At 42.5% G+C, this 19,742-nt stretch overlaps 1 protein-coding gene across 6 annotated transcripts in view; it reads right to left on the reverse strand.

Moving 5' to 3' along the window:
- UNC5D (unc-5 netrin receptor D) overlaps window positions 1-19,742 on the reverse strand; it is a 547,698-nt gene that overhangs the window by 201,962 nt on the left and 325,994 nt on the right. For all 6 annotated transcript variants that reach the window (XM_042983507.1, XM_042983506.1, XM_042983509.1 and 3 more), the window contains exon 3: window positions 17,039-17,182. In XM_042983507.1, the coding sequence (XP_042839441.1) occupies window positions 17,039-17,182 (144 nt within the window). The remainder of the gene's footprint in view (window positions 1-17,038; window positions 17,183-19,742) is intronic.

The raw sequence follows: 19,742 nt of genomic DNA on the forward strand, positions 1-19,742 counted from the left end.
AATACTCCCACAGCATACATGCTGACAAGAAGAACAGACATTAAACAAGAGATTAAGATTAATGGGGGCGCCTGGATGGCTAAGTCAGTTGAGCATCCGACTCCTGATTTTGGCTCAGGTCATGACCTCACCATTCCTGAGTTTGAGCTCCACGCCAGGCTCTGTGCCAGCAGCATGGAGCCTCCTTCGAATCTTTCTCTCTCCCTCTCTCTCTCTGCCCCTCCCGTGCTTATGTGCTCTCTCTCCAAATGAATAAACAAACATTAAAAATGTGTATTCATGAGTGACGAGATAGAGAAGTAGTAAGTTCAGTAAAAATCTATCACAGTGGGACCCAACTTAATCGAGTGATTCCAGGAAAGTTCCTCAGAAAAGTTATAGGTCTAAACAGAGGTAAAGCCTCACACAGCCTACATAATACACACTGTACCACTTTTACAATTTCAATCGGGCTTTGCTGGCTTAGAACATTCTTCTTGCATACATATGCTCTTGTTTCTTTCTTGCAAATCTCTTGCAAAATGCCTGCCTAGCTACCTCTCTTTCCAGAAGTTATCACATCACATAAGGACACTCTTTTATTAGACTTGGTCTTCTATTCATATATATTGAGAGGGTGGAATATAAATAGATTTCCACCTTCTGATCTCACTTACAATCATGCTCACATGGGTCTCTGGGAAGAAGAGAAATAATAATTTTCACATTACTTTGTATAAGGGAACTGAACCAAACTGCATACATACACATCAAGACTGAAGGTTTTAAAATTCTAAAATAGCAACTGGTGTGGGATTACTATATATGCTATAGGAAAAGCCCTACAGAGGAGAAACTCAACATTTCAAAGACTTGCTACAGGGTGAATATGGGTATACTAATTCTCTACTTCATTTGTTTCTGCATCTTCTAAACTTTCCATAATGAGCATGGATTATTTTTATAGCCAGAAAAAATAATGTCCAAAAAAGCCACTCTTTCCTAGGAGTTGTCAAGATTCTCTAAACTAGATCAGAAACCAGGGAAGAAGTCCATTTTGTTTCCATTTATTGTAGCAAGTTTCACTCCTCTCAGGTCTGTTAAAGAAGGAAGTGGGGCACCTGGGTGGCTTAGTCGGTTAAGCAACCGACTCTTGGTTTCAGCTCAGGTCATGATCTCATGGCTTCGTGGGTTCGAGCCCCGCATCAGACTCTGCTCTGGCAGTGCAGAATCAGCTCAGGATTCTCCCTCTCCCTCTCTCTCTGTGCCCCTCCCCCACTTGCACTCTGTCTCTCTCAAAATAAGCTTTTTTTTTTTAAAGGAGACCAAAAGGACTGTTATTTTTCAATCTTTTGTGAATTCTAAAATATTAATTTTACTCATAGGAATCTGTGCACAAGGACAACATTTTTCATTTGTTTTGTTCACCGCCTTGCCTCTAGTGTCTGGACTACACAGGAGCCATCAATAAATATTTGTTGAATGAGTGAACGCATTTCCATTTCAACTCACGTGAATGACTATTATAAACAATATACAACTAGGTCTCCAGGAGTCAAGATAACTAGAAAAAGCAAAACCACGAAGAGATGAAGGTACTATAATGATGCTAAAGTAACACTGACTCATGCTGCCCGTGTGTGCGCCCATGTGTGCACGCGTTAAGGTGCTAACAAACATCAGCACTGACCGGTGTGGAACATTACCCTCTCTACTTCTGCTCCTCCTTCACCCCACTGCCCTGTTCGTGTCTACAGCAGAATGCCAACAAGGCCCAAAGCAACTAGAAACAAAGACAGCAGAAGGGAAGAGGAGGGCAAGGTGATGACGCCAGGTGCTTGGCTAACCTGTAAATCATCTCATCGGCAACAAGATCACCCCGAGTCAGCGGTGCCTGCCAATAAGTAGTCCATCGGGGTGAGGCCATGGGAAGCGGCAGCCTCCCCTTCCTCACCCTATGCCCTACTTGGCCTTTTTCTCATTTTCCTTTCATGATACTATGTTAGAAAAGTCATTGTAGCACAAGAAAATCAATAAAAATTCAATTCCGAATAATAGTTCTTTGCGGCTCAGCAACACCAGGGAGTTATCGGCTCATTCAATGTTCTGGCAGTTAATGCAATGAAATAAAAATAATTTACTCATTCCAACCAAATCAGGCAGTGAAAAATCATAGTCATTTTTTTAATAGTCATAATCCTAGTCATTTGTTAAGATTTCAGGAGGACAGTACGATGTCCCATTAGTGTCCAGCAACACCAATATGCAAATCAGCTCTCAATCTTTCCCACCCATACTTTTCTGAAGGAACAGCAAATCCTGTTTGTCACACATAAAAGGAATTTGTAACTTAGCCAAATACAGATCATTTGTTGGAATAAAAAAGCTGGTCCAAGTGCAGAACAGATGGATGCCAGCAAAATGAAAGTCAAGGCCCAGTGCCCCCATTTGGTTCTGCCTCAGTCCTCCAGCCCTAGATGCTTATGGCCTGAGAAGTCAGCTACCAACTCTAGTTCCCAGAGGAAGTATATAAAAGGCTTCCTGTCAGGCCAATTCCTTCCTCTGTATGGGCTTTCCTTGCCAGCCTGTCTTAAGCCCTCTGCCTTACTGAGATCAATGAACTCTGCACATTTCTTGACCACTGATCCATACTGATGCCAGGCTGTTCCTATCTTTCACTTCTTGTCTTTGCTGTGGATCTTTTAGTTCTGATTTCGCCGTGTCTCCTTGCGGGACAACTGGCACCAAAGCCCAATTCCACATGTGCGTTTCTCTTTCCTAAAATTGTTGAATACTGTAGGCTTACCTCCTGCCAAGTGAAAGCTTGCAGCAATAGCAAAGGGGTGACCCCTCTGGCCAAAGTTGAGTCCCATGGGCCTCTCTGCATTGTCCCTGATCCCATCCCCGTGCCAAGCAATGAGCAGGCTCTCTTGATTGGGACAGTAAGGCATTTGACTGATGCCAGGGATCCTGTCATGCAGAGACTCCTCAAGGCTGTTTTTCAGGGCCACGGAAGAACTCTGGGGCTTTGCTAGATCCCCTGTGCTCTGCAATCCCTCTGATGTCCAATTGCTTTTATCCATAAATCACTTTATAAGTAGTACTGTGTGTCACGACCCCTTGCACAACAAGTGGCACAGTCTGTCAGGCAAACAGTGGTGTTGTGAAGGCAGCGTTCGGCAACAGAGACACATTATGGTGGAGCGAAGCAGCTGTGATTTTACAAAATGCTTTGAGCACTAATTTAACTTGCTCTCTATTGAGCTATTCCCAATGCAATACATTCCATTGCATTTGGCCTCTTTTGTTTACAAGGAAGCAAAATTCATTCAGATTCCATCAAAAATTGAGTATTTACTGAAAATTAGAAGGACAAGAATGTTAATTTTGAGTCCAGGGCTGACTGGAAACCAAGAAAGACCACAGACTAGGCTTGAGAGAAAGAGTAAGCATCACAGACAAGTAGGTCTTAAAGAGACCCTAACAAGGCCCAGCGAGAGGACGTGGAGATCCAGTGTTATTCTACTAAATGGGTGACTGCATAGTCCTCCTAGCACACAGACAGCCTGTCACTTCTGCCCCTCCTAATCAATTGCCTCCTGTCTATTGTCTTAATGGCCCCTACTTATCTGTTGCTTGCACTCACTCATGCCTTCTCATGTCTCAGGGCCACCACAACATGCTTCTTTGCCCTCTTCTGTTGCCTCTGCCAACAACTGATTCTTCTTCAGGATCAAGTCATACACAGAAAAGCAAGAATCTAGAAGTACATAATCACTTTAATCCTTCTTGAGAGGGTCTCTCAGACTGGATTTACTCCTATGCAGCAAACTCAGGTGTACATTCTTGGTCCCATGGACGTGACAGGTACACAGCATGGCCACCCAGGCTGACCAACACTGCTTCCCACAGCAAAGGACTATGGGTAGGACTCCATACAAGGGACCATGCCTATAGAAGGCTTTCTGAGGTTGGCTTTGACTCCAAGTTCCGGTAAAGGCACCTTCTGTGTATCAATTATATTGATTTGGCTGTATCAGTATGTAAAGGATGGCTGAAGTTTGACCTAAATAGCAGATCTTAACAATCTTCAATAGGGAAAAGTTATTAGGTGAAAATATAGACACTCGGTGCTCCCTTGTTTTTAAAATACTAAATTAAAATAAAGCTAATAAATCACACATTATATCTTTATATCATGTTCCACTGAATGCTCTAGGGACAACATACCTATAGAGCTCCATATCTTATGGGTTTGAGAGTATGACTGGTCTACTTGCTCTGCGAATGGGGACACTGAGTCTTAGATGAACACAGAGAGAGACACTGAATCAAAGTCCTTTTGATGGAGGAAAAAAAAATAGTGCAGTCCCAGGAATCGTTGAGAAGACTAGGATGCCCAGCTCTGAAGAAGTGTAACGAAAGGTCCCACTGCTCATCTTTCTACTGTCCGGATTCCCTGTCCACGATGTTGCTTAGCCACACACCCCCACGCCGCTCCGCCCCACAAAGCCGCACCAGTGTTCACTTATAGTTAATGCAAAACGAACTCCATGGCTGATCAGACAGAGTTTTAAGAACAACAAAGACATGAAGAATCATTCCTGACTTTCTCAGTGCCCTGCAGCCCTCCACAGATTAGAAGGATGTGAATGAGCAATGAGGTTAAAAAGAAATGACCCAAAAGTAACCTTAAGCTTTCAATACTCACCATCTCATTACAATTCAGTACTAGTACTGTTGAGATGGGGGTGGGGAATAAAAGGAGGGGGAAGAGAGTCAAAAAGAAAAAAGCCAACCTAACAGTGAGAAGAATACATTTTTTTAACCTGCAATGTTAGCTTTTTCGATTCTTCTCCCACTCCAGGTCTCCCCGAGGCTGGGAAGGTCGATCAGGACAGGATGTGGCCAGTGTCTGGAGCACATAAACACTGGAATATACCACAAACATCTAGCATCCCTGTCTTCTGCTTGGCCCCATATAGCAACTGAGTGGAAGAAAGGAACACTGTATTTTGCTTTCCCTTAAATCAATCTTGCCAGAACAGGAAGGATCTAAGACGCCACGTCAGCACAAATTGTTCACTTTTTTGGTAGCAAAATCCATGTTTTAGACTAAGTTTTATAAAGAGACCTAACAAAAAATGTGGAGGGACTAAAGTTGACATGAAAGAGCTGGCCCCCTGGAGGTCTGGGGGAGTTTTCCAGGGAAAGCGAATGGCAAAAGGCTATGAAATAGGGACAATCATGGATATTTGAAGAAGAAACATAGTCCCAGTGTTTGGGACAGTGAAAGAAAGCATTGTGGTACAAGGGTAAGTAAGAGGAGCCGGTTAATTCCCATGGAGCCAGAGGGAGAAGTATGGCCAAGGGAACGACATGATCTGGGTTGTATTTTTTTTTTTTTAAGTTTATTTAATTATTTTGAGAGAGACAGAGACAGTGCAAGCAGGGGAGGGACAGAGAGACAGAAAGAGCAAATCCTAAGCAGGCTCAGTACTGCCAGTACAGAGCCTGACTTGGGGCTTGAACTCACGAGCAGTGAGATCACGACCTGAGCTGAAACCAAGAGTCAGACGCTTTAAACCACTGAGCCATCCAGGCACCCTTGTATTTTTTTTTTTTTTTAAATAACCATTCTGGCTTCAGTGTGGAGAATGGGTTTTAAGATGTTAAGACTAGAAGGAGGGAGGCGATTATCACGGTAGAGAAATAACAATTGTTAGTACCAATGGAGAGGAGTGGATAGATTCAGGGTATGTTCTGGAGATAAAGCTGCTACTGGATGGGATGTGGCTGAAAGAAACAGAGGAGACAAAGATGACTCCCAGGCCTCGTCAGGAGCACCTGAAGGACCAATTCTGAACCAGGAACAACCAGAGAATAAACACAGATTTGCAGCAGTGTTGATGGAATAAAAACGAAGAGAATTTTCTTTGGCATATGTTTAAAATGCCTACTAGATAGATCCAGTGATCTATCAGGAGTGAATAGAGAAGTCAGGAGATGAGGTGCAAGGTCAGGGCTGAGAGTCATCAGCAGTCAACAGACAGGACCTGAAGCCATGGAATGTAAGATTTCACCTGGGGAGAGTCTGTGGCTTAAGGAGAGATTTCAAGAGGGAGAGCTAAAACACTACAATATTTAGAGGTGGGAAGAGAAGGAGAAACCTGCAGGAGAAACTGAGTTGTGGACAGGGAGAAGGAGAAGACAGCAAAAGTTACAAGAAATAAGCATGGGCCCCCCTCCCAGAGATTCTGATTTCATGCGTCTTGAGTGAGGTCCAGTCATCTTAATCCTAAAGTGCTTCTCCTGTGAATCTCACACGCAGCAGGTTTGGGGGACTCTATGCGAGAGCGCAAAGCCAGTCAGTTGAGTCCAGAACACAAACCCAGCTCTTCTGGCATCTCCTTCTTCATGTGTTCTGCTGCTCCCATTCCCATGAGCTTTTAGAATATGAAATCTTCTAATATTCATGCTTGTATTAAATTGCAGTCTATTCTTCAAATGGTTAACTCTAGCTCTTTCTCTAGCTTTTCTCTTCGGTCAAATTTTTGGAATGGGATGTTCATACTGCCTCTGCTTTCTCAGCTCCTATGGATTCTTAGATCCACTATGATCTTCTAACCCCTCCTCTCATTACACTGCTTTGCCCAGATCCACGGAAACCTTTATGTTCTCAAATGTCACTGACCCCGCTCACTTGATCTTTGGATGGCATGGACACTGAGGACCATTTATTCCTTCATACAAGTCTGCACCCCCTCTTGCACATTCCAGGGCCTCTTCAACTTTTCTTTCCCATCTTCAGTCTTCTTCATGGCTCTTCCTCTGTTCATCCCTTAACCATTTACATAATTTCACTCCTGGACTGCTGCTCGGATCTTGTTCCCCTTAACTCTGTCTCTAGTGAATGGGATGGCAGGGGATTTAGAAAATAAGGCCACATCATTGTCCTTCTTATGACACTTTGATGGCACCAGACCACATCCTGGATGAATGTAAACCCAGCAGAGAATTCAAACACCCTCCATAATGTGATCTCTCTACTTCTAGCTGGTAGCTGCATCTCCTTGTTTCCCATGTGGTAGTTCCTACCGTTCCACCTTCTGTGCCTTTACCCAAGCTCTGTCTTTAGCCTGAAGATCTGTTTTTTGTTTTTTGTTTTTTTTTTTTTTAATTATTAATGCTCCTTCTTCCTTGGGAATTAGCTCAGATATTAACGGAGGAAGTATATCATAGATCTTGACAAGCAGCAAATTGTCCCTCCTATGGACTCCTAAAACATGTGGAGTTTACCACGGGCCACGAACCACTGAAAATACTTGTTTTTAAGTATGGCCCATCGCTAGACTGTAAACTCTTCAAGGGAAGGGATGGAATTTTATTTATGGTTGTGCTATCTAGAACATGGTAGATACTTAATTAGGCATAGATAGCTAACACTGCCGCATCTAAGTTAGCATTCCTTTGCTACTTATCAAATTTCTGGAATGTTCTTATTCTGGTAGACAGATGCAAAACTAATTTAAGAATACTGTCACTAGGTTCAGAGTCCTCAAAGATTTAACAAAGTTTTATTTCTGTTTTGCTTCTCCGTCAGAAGGTTTCTTTAGTAGAGAAAATAAGGGATGAAATAAAACCTATATGCTCTTCCCTGATAAACTTTTACTGAAGTGTTTATAGACACGGCCATTTTCTTGGAAGTTTAAGGTTTATTAATTACCACAAGAGCAGCAGACTGAATCAAGCCTTTATTTCCCAAAAAGGTGGAGGCTGTGTTTGTTTTTTTTTTTTTTTTTTTTTTTTTGCAAATTCTTCTTGGTCAAATAATGGTTGGCAATAAGCAGCATGAAGGAATATTATTTGGGGAGGGTTCCCCCTGCCCCATCATCCACAGTGGGGTATGTTATAAAGCAAAGTGCTGCTAACTGGGAATACCCATTTTTAAGGTGGGTGTTTTCAATTGTGCACACGTGAAGCAAAAGTAGCACGATTTATATCAATTCCATACAAATCATTCTACTCTGTTCATAGAATCACAATCTCTTATTGTACAGTATTTCTCACACTTTCTACTGAAGTGCCCCCTGCTGGCAGAAGAGAACAAATTCCTATCTCCACTGCATTTATGGGTGGAGCCTAAGAAGACCTGACATGAACAAATTTGTTTTGTTTTGTTTTGTTTTTGAAAGAGAAGAGGTGGGGAGGGGCAGAGAGAGAGAGAGAGGGAGGGAGAATCCCAGCCAAGCAGGCTCCTCTCTGTCAGTGCAGAGCCCGATGAGGAGCTCATACCCACAAACCCATGAGATCATGATCTGAGCCGAAATCAAGAGTCGGACATTTAACCAACTAAGCCACTCAGGCGTCCCACACAAAGTGGCTTTGAAGAATGAAGTTGCATTTTCACAATTTAAGGACATATTGCCTTCTACCCCTTGTATCCATGTTTATACTTGACTGACCTAAAAGGGGAATGACAACTGATGCTACAAAAAGATGTAGCATGTCTATCTTGAAGTTTCTTGTATCCCCAGAACATCCCTGCGGTTTTACACACAGGGCTGGCATTTTGAGAGACATGTGAAGTTAAAAATGACCTATTATGTAAAACGTTCCTCAATTTAGGTTTGTCCAACGTTTCCCTCCGGTTAAATATAGATCAGACATTTTTGGAAGAAACATCACTAAGTGATTCAGTCCGCTCTGTCCATCACATTTGGAGACATACACTGCCGACAGGTCCCATTGCTGTCGTCAACACTGATCACTTGATTAAGATGGTATAGGGCTGGATTTTCCACTGAAAAGCTACTCATTTCCCGTTGGTAATTATTAAGAAGTATCTTGTGGAGAGATACTTTGAGGATATACAAACATCCTGTTACTCCTGAAACTTTTACCCTCTAGTTTAAGCATCCGTGATACTTGTCTGAATCAATTAATATTCTAATATTCTAATGTTGCCACTATGATTTTCCATTTCCATCATTCCTTTCACACTGATCCATTTACTCTACCATGAGGGAGGGCTCTCCCTTTGCCCTCCATTATTCATATGTTCATTCAGTCATGTTTTTCAAAATACCAGTATGGATTTCTGGGTTCTTATTTACTGAGTTATAATCCATCTCTCTCAATCATTTTGATACTCAAATTGTCCCAGATGTGACCAATGAGAGTCCTTTTTCGGTGGCTGCTGTTTCCTTTTACATGTTCAAATGAAAGGACATTGTACAAAATAAGTGACATTTACACTTCAAAAACTCAATGTCATGAATGACAAAAGAGGACTGAGAAATTACCTGGATTAAAGAAAACTAAAGTGACCTCTCAGCTGAATGTAACCCATGATCTAGAATTTTTGTTGTTATTGTAACAAAGGAGATTACTGAACCATGGGTGAAATATGAATAAGGTCTCAGGACTAGATAATAGTATTGTATCAGTGTTAATTTCTTCATAATTATACTACTAGTTATGTCAAAAAACATCCTTGTTCTTTAAAAAGCATATACGATTAAGTATTTAAGGGAAAGGGGGCATCCTGTCTGCAATTTAATCTTAAACGTGTCAGAAAACAAACCACAATAATCTACATATGAAAGCATATTATCAACACAGAAAGAGAACTCCAAAGCAACATTTGATGATTCTCAGAAGACTTCGGGGAATTCTTTGTACTACACACTGCAACTTTTCTGAAGTCTGAAATTATGTCAAAATTAAAAAAAAAATTAAAACCTCTATTAGTGTGTATTTCACCTGCTCACGTCATGCAGTTATTCCTTCTAGAGAATCGCCAACAGGCATGCACCCCTTGCTTGCCTAGCTAGGCACAGTTTACAGGAGGACGTGGCCAAAAGAATAATGTGCCAATGGGCATATCTAGTTACCAGCTTGACCCCAAACATGCATTTTAAAACTCAGACCTTATGATGTTACCTCGTAGGAGGTGATTTCCTGAACCATCGCATCACTGCCACTGACATCCAGCTTCACGGGCATGGGACCAGTGGGCTTCCCCAGGGCCCCATGCTCGACTGCTCGATGGCCTCAAATTCTTAATTTTTGAACAAGGGATCCCACGTTGTTATTTTGCACTCGGTACCACAAATTATGTACCTACTCCTGTGGCTACAAGCCAATGTGACACCTTTGTGTAAATCAGGCACACGCAAACACAGGCTTGAAAATACCACCTCTGTGCGTAGGAAAACCAGACCCTTCCCTCAGGCGGTTGCAACCATGTGCCAGGTACACATCCTGGCTGCTGGCGTGTGGGATGCTTCTCAGCCTCCCCATTCCCTTCCATGGCTAGATGCCCTTACACAGTGCACAGCTTCATCTAGAGGCCCAGACTCTCATATCCTTCAGTAATTTTCACATACAGTTGATACTTGGACAACACAGGTTTGAACTGTGTAGGTACACATCTGTGTGGATTTTTTTCTACACGTACTGGACAGTAATGAACATGTATTTTCTCTTCCTTATGATTTTGGATTTTTAAATTAATTTATTTTGAGAAAGAGAGAGAGCATGGGAGGGGGAGAGAGAAAACCCCAAGCAGGCTCCACATTGTCAGTGCAGAGCCAGATGCGGGACTTGAACTCACAAACTGTAAGATCATGACCTGAGCAGAAACCAAGAGTAAAGACATTTAATCGACTGAGCCACCCAGGCGCCCCATCTTCCTTATGATTTTCTTAATAGCATTTCCTTTTCTCTAGCTTGCTTTATTTGAGAATGCAGTATATAATATACACAGCATACAAAATATTTGTTAATCGTTAGTGTTATAGGTAAGGCTTCCAGTCAACAATAGGGTATTAGCAGTTAAGTCACTGGGAGTCGAAAGTTACAAAGATGGATTTCTGACTGCATGGGAGGAGGTCAGCGCTCCTAACTCCCATGTTGTTCAAGGGTCAACTGCAAATTAATTTCAGTCTAAAGGAAAGGACTGACCATTGACAGAGTAAAATCATATCTTTTCTTCACTTTGGCCACATTCTTCCACGATGAGGGGAAGGAAGGAGGGTTTCAAGGTTTTGTGCAATCGCCACCAAGTACAGAGAGGTCTTGACAAATTTTCCCCATAACCTGTGAGTAAATTCCATGTTCTGGAAAGGGAGGAACGGAACAGAGCAGGTGGAGCTGGCGGCCAAGGTCTCCTTCAGAGCGTATACTGCGTATCACAGAGTTGTATGATTGTAATGATTCACCTGCTCCCAAATCCCTTTTGACCCTCTCTTTATGGCAGTAAAGATTATTAGGAGTAGTGCACAAGGCAGGGAGAACAAATATGATCCTTATAATAATGTCCCGGTAAGCTACAGATTCACTAAGAAGCCAGACACCATGTCGGCACCGTGGCCCAATCAAGATAACTAACAAATGCCCTTTCAGAGAATCATATCTGGCATTGATAAGGTTGCCTTTTCAAACCAAACATTCCTAATACAAGGGTCATATAGAAGTCTCTGCAGTAGGCTCAGGGGTCAAGACAATGAAGGTAATGCAGTCGAATCTCACATCAGATTACATTCTAAGAAAGGGAACAAATCCACCAGCAAGTTCACAGTACCTGTGACTCTATGCAAATTATAATAACTACCATGGGATAAGTGCTAAATAAATGCTATGAGAACTCAGAGAGGTGGGTATTTAGATTTTTCAGTTTTGAAGCTGGAGATACCACAGGGGAGGTATCTTGTCGATGGCTCAGTTGGTGTGTCAGCTGCTGAGGTCAATTAGTATTAAGGGATTTGTTCAACTAGGTTTCATAAAGGAGACAGCATACGAGACGGGCCTCGGATGTAGGAATTAGGTGGGAAGCTGCAGGATGGTGCACAGTGGGGCTGAGAATATGCTCCAGGGAAGAGAAAGAATATGAGCACATGACAGAGGGGAAAAGTGAGTCTCATGTCCCAGAGTCTAAGCTGTGCTACCGTAGTGGGATCTCAGCACGCTTGCAGGGATGTAGTGGGAGACAAAGCTACAAAAGTAGGTTAAGGCTGCATTTGAATATCAGGCAGATGTGCCTACATTTATTCTAATTATTTAATTTGCTGTCAGGAGGGGGTCATCGGTCATCGGCAGTTTTTAGCAGGTGAAGTTATTTATCAGAGCCATGAAGCTGAGATCCATAATGGAGGCTTAATTGGATGTCTCTCTTCTATAGTTTTCAAAAAGATACCACTACCCTCCAAAAAGAAACAAATAAAAATAATACTGTTTTAATGTGTGCCTGGAAAATGAGGTAGAGAATTTCATAGCTTTTAAATGAGGTTCTCCTTTAAACTCTTCACTCATTCTTGGCACAACTGCATAGGTATTTTAGGCGTGCCTCAAAAAAGCAGCCTATTTAAACGATATTCAGGCTGTATACTTTATAGATCTTTTCTTTAAAAAAAAAAAATCAACAAAGGGGCGCCTGGGTGGCTCAGTGGGTTGAGCGTCCGACTTCAGCTCAGGTCACGCATGATCTCATGGTCCAGGAGTTCGAGCCCTATGTCAGGCTCTGTGCTGACAGCTCAGAGCCTGGAGCCTCCTTTGTGTCTCCCTCTATCTGTCTCTCATGCTCTCTCTCTTGCTCTCCCTCAAAAATAAATAAACATAAAAAAAAATGAAAAACTGAAGTAAAATAAATCAAGCAAACAGTGGTTTCCTGCTGTGTTTCATTCTAAGCGGCCAACTTGCTATGTGACTCTAACAAGCACAGGCTCCCATCTCTCCAGCCCCAGCTCTTCTACTGGGAAAAAAGGCCCAAGTCTCAAGAAGCGAGTGATCGATCAAGGGTTAATGATACAGGCAAAACATTGTGTAAGCAGATGAAGAAGAGGGAGAAAAGCGGGAAAGAAAAGCAATAGCTAAGCAGCCAAATGTTCACACATGAAAATAAACAACCCTGAATAATTGAATATTCCTGGTTTTGACAACCGTCCAGCAGCAGAACCAACAGATGCTACAGCGGCCCGACCACCTCCAGCTGGATAGAATCAGACAAACGAGAGAAGGCCTGTGGGAGTCCCTCCCTGGAGACGGGCTTCTGCCAACCTGGTGGGGGTACATGTGGGTTGGCTTTATTTATTTATTTTTACCTTTAGAAAATCGTTTTTGAGACGGGGCCTCGGCTATTTCCAGCCCCGGGCATTTGGAAGGCAGCCAACATCTCTCTGACACACTGTGGAATTATTAAGGAGAAGACAATAGTTTAAGATGACAGGCACTCTGGTTACTAAAACAAAGCCTGTACTGGTTTTGGGACACGAAGGCAGTGATGCGTTTGACTTCATGTACACGTACAACGCGTGTAACTTATATGCACTAAAATATATTCAACATATGCATGAACTTCACCATGAGGAGGAATTTCCTCAGCAACGGAATGGAAAAGCAATCACTGCTTCCCTCAAGCAAACAACTTACGTGCACGTGAACCTTTCTTGCTAGGATGGTTCTCAAATTCCAGTTGATAGAAAGGAGTCAACAAGGTTTAGTAGCAAAGCACCATCTGCTGGGTGACCTTTGGTCAAGCCACCTAACCCTTCTGAACATCATTTATTCAGCTATTAAATGATGACACCTTATCAATATATTCAGCTATTAAATGGATGAACGGGTTAAATCAGTATTTCCCAAATCGTGTGTCATAAAGGTTCTGTTCGTTTGTTTGTTTTTATGGTCTTGCTACTCCATGTATGGCCCACAGACCGGCTGGCAACATCAGCATCATCTAGGAGCTCTTGAAAATAATAGAACCTCAGACCTTGCACCGGACTTACTGAGTCATGGGTCAGAATCTGACCCAACAGGCCTGGGGTGGAAGCCAGGCATCTGCATATCTAACCGAAAACGCGGGTGGGGCCGTGTCAAGAAAAATACGAGTTAAATAAATAAAGTACTTGTATTTATCCCATTTCCCTTTAAAGTTGAACGATGTCGAGGTGATATCATGCCAGTGATTACCTAGTGTGATCATGTCAAGTCACCGCAGTCGATACATACACCCCTTGGTGGGAGGCGCCAGCTGCCAGGGAAGGTCTGCTGGCTGTGGTTTCAAAATTGTTAAATTCTTAATGCATCACTGGCTAAATGTAGGAAGCATAAGGAGCTCTGATGTTGAACTACAATAATTTAATGAATAATATAAAAATGATACTAATTTTGCAAAGTCCCCTCAAGACAATTGTCATCAGATTCATAAGCTACATTCATCTATCAAAATCCTTATTTAGCACATTAAGATGTCTTTAGTACTTCAAAAACCAATCTCAAAAAGGAGAAACATAGTGACAATTATATCCAATTTGGCTTTTCATTTATTGGGAATAAAGACTATCCTCATGTGCAATGTGTTATTTGCTGGGAAGTACTTGCAAATAGCAGCCAGAAATCTTATTTCAACAAAACATGAAAGTTATTAAAAAAAAAAAAAAAAAAGTGCTTTTTTTTTTTTTTTTTTTCCTACAAGCAAATGAAAAGAATTTCAAGCAAGGTCCTAAAGGCAGTTTTTTTCCCTCCACTTTTGATGCTTAATGGCATTAAACATAGTTAAATTTCAATTTACATTTTAATGTACACTGGTCCCCAAGTCAAATGCAATATTTAATGACGAACCATGTCTTGACTTGCATAAATAATTTTAAATCAATTAAAAAATCTGTCACTTGCGACATAGGAGGAAACTAAAAATATGTTACAAATATAGGAGATACCATTAATTGCATAACATAGGGTTTAATGGTAATTTTTTTACTTAAAAATCACATCTTCATCACATTCATATGTGCATATCATATGCAAGAATGTCAAAACGATGTTTTGAACCCTGAAGAGATTGGTGTAATTGTTACCACAAAAGTATCAGATGCCTCTAAAAAAGTCAAGAAATGATGGAAAAGGTTTCTCCATTTGTAACATCCTTTGATCCTATCATGCTTGGAAGAGTTAGATCCTAGGGCTGCCCTAGCATGTATTTTTAAGAGACTGCATTAGCCATAATCTGCATAAAATTGACTGAGGCGCTACAATTTTAATTCAGTGCAATTAGTTTTAGTAAGTATTAACACGCCTCCTAAAGAGTGATGCTGGTTCTATGGAGGCTCAAATAGCTCATGACTGATAAGCCTACCTCTGTGCCAGGTACAATCTGAAATACTTTCTAGTTATCAGTCCCTGTAAGTCTTGCGATAATTCTATGAAGTAGGCACCCTTTCATCACTGGAGACATGAAGACACAGAGAGATGCGTAAACTGTCCGCCATCACAAAACTAAGGAGTAGAGCTGGAACCAGTAACCAGCAAGGCTGCCGTGTCTCCTGGGGTCTTAACCACCATGGTCCACATGGTCAAAGAGGAAACTGCAGGAGCAAAGGCACATGTCAGAGAAGCGACGGTGATGTGCAGAACAGCTAACTGCTTGGAAGGATATAGCGCACATGATCGAAGGTTATGGGAAATGAACAAAGGTGAGCTGGGAGCCATTCTTTGCTAAACTTTGTAAGCCAGGGGAAAACCCGGAGCTTTCTAGCAAGCAGGTGACAATCAGAAATTAAATGAGCAAGTATGGAGGTGAGAGAGACTGGAGGTGACAGATCAGTGTGATGTTATTTATAATAAATCACAGAATAGGTCACCCGGACCTCAGAGACATAGAGGAAGAGGAGGAAAAGTGATGTGGAAAAGCCACAAATTGAGGAAGGCCATGTTGAAATCCCTGTGCTGCTTGTTCTCTCTTTTTTTCCCAGAGAGAGACTGGGAAATTTGACCCTGACAAGGGTCAAATGCGCCGACTAGCCTGGCCGAAGCTGTGCAGGGATCACAGAGCTGGTTGTGTTAAGGTAAAACCAAACATATCCCCTCTGTCAGCTGACCTGCTACTTTAGAGTCAAAAAGTATTTGTTGGCTGAAATTAACTAAATAACTACAGGACAACGGTTTCCTGTGGCTCTTACATCAAAGAGCACAGCTTACAAAATGACCTCTTCTCCTTGGCCTACTACTAGGGCCCAGTCAACATGCAGGAGAGGGCCTCTCAAATTGCCAGGAGAGTGAAGGTGAAATGCGTATTTTGAGAAGAAGATCTCATTTCCCAAGAAACATAAATGTCTCTGCAAATAGCAATTCATTCCTATTCTCAATCCCTAAAACCATCGACATCTGCTATGAATTCCTTGAGTCCTCAAATAAATCCCCCTTGTCCCGTATTCTTTATGGCACTCTCAAAAGGCAGCATTTGAATAAAACAACAATAACCAAGTCTGTCCTCCTTCTCTCAATTTCTTTCTGGAGGAGCTTTTACACTCCTGGGCTCACAAAAGAGATTTTATGGGGACCCATCATGGCGGGATAATGGTGGTAGGGGAATGAAGACATTTTAAGGGAGGAGGAAGGAAGTTTCTGTCCTTCTAAGTCTGTTTGAGATGATGAAAACATTGATGCTGAAATATGATAAAAACATCTTGGACTCTCCTGAAAGCAATTTTCTTCTTCTTCCCCCACCCCCCTTTTTCTTTTTTGGAGTTCTACATGGGTCAAACAAATGCAGTTTTAAAGCCCATTTCCATGTTTTAAGATACAGAAGCAAGAGGCTGAACAGCAGGCTATTACAAATCCCTTAATCTCTAATGTCTTATTTTTGCAGATCTGCTGGAAAGTGCAGTAAATAGTCACTGCTCACCTTTTCCCATCAATGCCCCCTTGAACTTTGTCATTGATAACGAATAGTAGAACCCATTTACACGGGTTTCTTTCTCTCAGAAACCGTTCCCCTCCCCACCCCCGGCATTGTCAAGACACCTGCGATCTGACAATCTCGGCAGAATCTCGGAGCCAACCTGATTTGCGGATTGTACTCCAGAGGCAATTTTCAACATTTAAAACACAACTTTAAAGAGTAAATTTGGTAGAGACAGAGACAGTTGTGATGCCTCCTGGATGTCCTCTGATCGATATTCTGCAGAAGCACCTGGCACCTCCAAAGCCCCCTCTTCAGCTCCGATGAACTCCGGCCCGTGTTCACACCAGACAAGAACATCACCCAGAATGTACTCACAAGCTATGCGCACGGAGGCCTTCCTGCTTTTGGAGGTCCCCAGGTGGCTCCATGCCACACACTGGCACCAGTAGTCCTCTGGCCCGTGGAAGTCCTCTACCTGCTGCCTGGTGACGTTGATAAACACCTCCCGGACCTTCAAGCCTGATGGGGAGACAGAGCAAATCAACTGAGGCCGCTGTATTTTTCAAACCAAAAGTTAAGGATAGCCAAACCTTCTCTTGTTAATTAAACAGTTCTGTTTTTAATCAAGGCGAGGTTTTAATTACTCTGACAATAATATATTGCTGCTAATTAAATTCCAACAGCTGAGTAAGCTAGAAAGAATGAGTGCAAAGTATTACCAACCAATGTGGCTCCAATACCATACAATAATTTTCACAGTAACTCGACTTGATGCTTTTTCTTTGTCTTGCTTGGTGTAAAGCCTACGGTGAGGAATGCAGTACCACAATTACCTGCTGGGATTCTAGAGGCTAACGAGGCCTCAGCACACAGACCACAGAGATGTAGTTCCAGGTGGTTCTAAATGGCCCTATCCCTGGGTATGGCAGTGGGCAAGGATCTAGCAATGTGGCTCAGGAGAAAGAGGGAACAGTGAATGTGTGTGAACAGGCCGGGAAACCAGGGAAGGGCCCTGCCTCAGCTTCAAAGGCTTCAGACAACAAATACAATGCAGACAATTTGAACTACGTGAGTCTCAAAGCCCTGAGGAGAGAGCCCAGCAAGGCCACTGTAGCAATGGTGTGAGGAGGTAAAGGAAGGAGAGGCTCTTATTGAAAGAGGAGCTAAGGCTACCCCTGCAAAATAAGATAAAACTGAGACAGCCACCTCTCAATATTTATTATCATTAATTGCTTTGCATCCTCCCAAGGGTTAGAAAATGTGCTTGGTACTTCTTACTGGGGAGCGTGAGTTTCTTCCAAACCTCTGACCAAGGACAATCGGCCTTTCTTTCTTTGGGAAGAACAGTCACCTTGCATAGAGTGCCAAGGATGAAAGGGGACACGCATCACTAGCCATATCAGTTCAATCATCACAGGCAGGACAGCAGCCCTGACAGTCAGCAAGCTCTCTCCATTCACCGGACATGCTGAGGCTGTGCCTTTCTCTGGGACAGGCAGTGTGGGAGAAAAAGAGACCATGCCTATTGAATTGCACTTATATACTAGCATCATATAAGCCTCCAACCTACTCACTCACTACATTTTCACAACAGACTAACGCGGTAGGAACTATGGCATCCCCACTATGCAGACAAAAGAACCGTCTTAAGAGAGACGAAGTCATTTGTCTGCAGTTACACAGTCTCTTAATGGAAGATCTGGGGTCTGAACCTAGATCTGTCTTACAGCAAAACCAGCACCACGTGCACATCCTTCTCAAAAATTAAAATTCTGTCCCTGTATTTTAGGTACTTATACTTAATTATGGAAATAAGACTAACACAGGGAACATTTAAAGAAACAAGAAGTGCATAATTATGCTTTTTCCTTTAAATTCAAAAGGAATTCATGGGACAGAATCATCAGTACAATCCAATGAACCAGGGGCTCTTGATGGAGGAAGTGGAATGTGATTTTATCTTGGGTGGTGGTAGGATTTAAAGAACAAGAACGGAGGTGTGCCATCAGTCAAGGCTTGGGAGACATTCCTTTCTACCCAATCAATAACATGTTATTGATGGCGTGTGATGGAGAGAGTTTTATGACCACATAAATCACCACGTATAATTGGAGTTATACTTCCTCACATTTTAGAAGGTATCACACATAGAAAATCATCTTCATGACAGTTGATAATCTATGTTTCCCTGTTTGTGCCAAGTGCAAAAGTACACTCCCCCCCCCCCCCCAGAGATGTAAGGGTCTCAAAAGCTGAGTTCCACAGGGAATAGGAAAAAAAGCCCTACAGGTGTTTTTATTGATGGTGGTGTTTTTGTCTTCGCACTTAAAGAAACAAAAAGTGTGAGTGGAAGGATGAGGGCGAGGAGGAGGCAGAGTTGGGAGGTGAAGAGAAAAGGAGAATAAAAACGAAGCAGAGAACAAAACAGGATGGTTAGGACAGAAAGCAGAGCGGAGTGTGGCCGCCCATGCCGGGGATTCGAAAATAATGTGAAATAAACAAAACTAAGGAACGAGACTGCAGGGATGAGGGCTTGTGTTATATTTTTCTCTTTTATTTGAGGCAAACGGTGGATGACCCTACTTTGAATAGTGAAAGGGATGAGACAGAACATCAAATCAATGCACCCAGAGGTCAGAGATACTCTGTCACAGTGCAGAGACATGTGGAGACAGAATATGCCTACCATTTAGGAATCAGGGGTTTCATCAGAGAAGCATTCTATAGGCTTGAGAGGTCAGAATGGGTTCAAGCTGATGGGGAACAATTTACTCTCACAAATCCCCAGAAACAAGAGGCAAATTACACCATGCAGGGCCACCTGGGGAAGCTAGGAGGCAGAAGGGGCACAGGAAAATGGGGGCAAGAGCCTTTATTGTGGTTTCCATGGGAAGACACGGGACCTGGTAAACAGGTGTAAAATTGTCGAGTTTGAATCATTTCAGTGGGCTCAGGAACATAATGGCTGTCCCCAGTTGTCAGGTAGCTGGTCCTGAAATGAGCATAAGTGAATATTGCCCTGAAGTGTAAGAGCTTAATAAAAGTAGTAGCTCAGGGTCTGGGCTCTGGACAGTTTGTT

Source organism: Panthera tigris, chromosome B1 (assembly GCF_018350195.1).
Source record: "Panthera tigris isolate Pti1 chromosome B1, P.tigris_Pti1_mat1.1, whole genome shotgun sequence".
Lineage (NCBI taxonomy): Eukaryota > Metazoa > Chordata > Mammalia > Carnivora > Felidae > Panthera > Panthera tigris.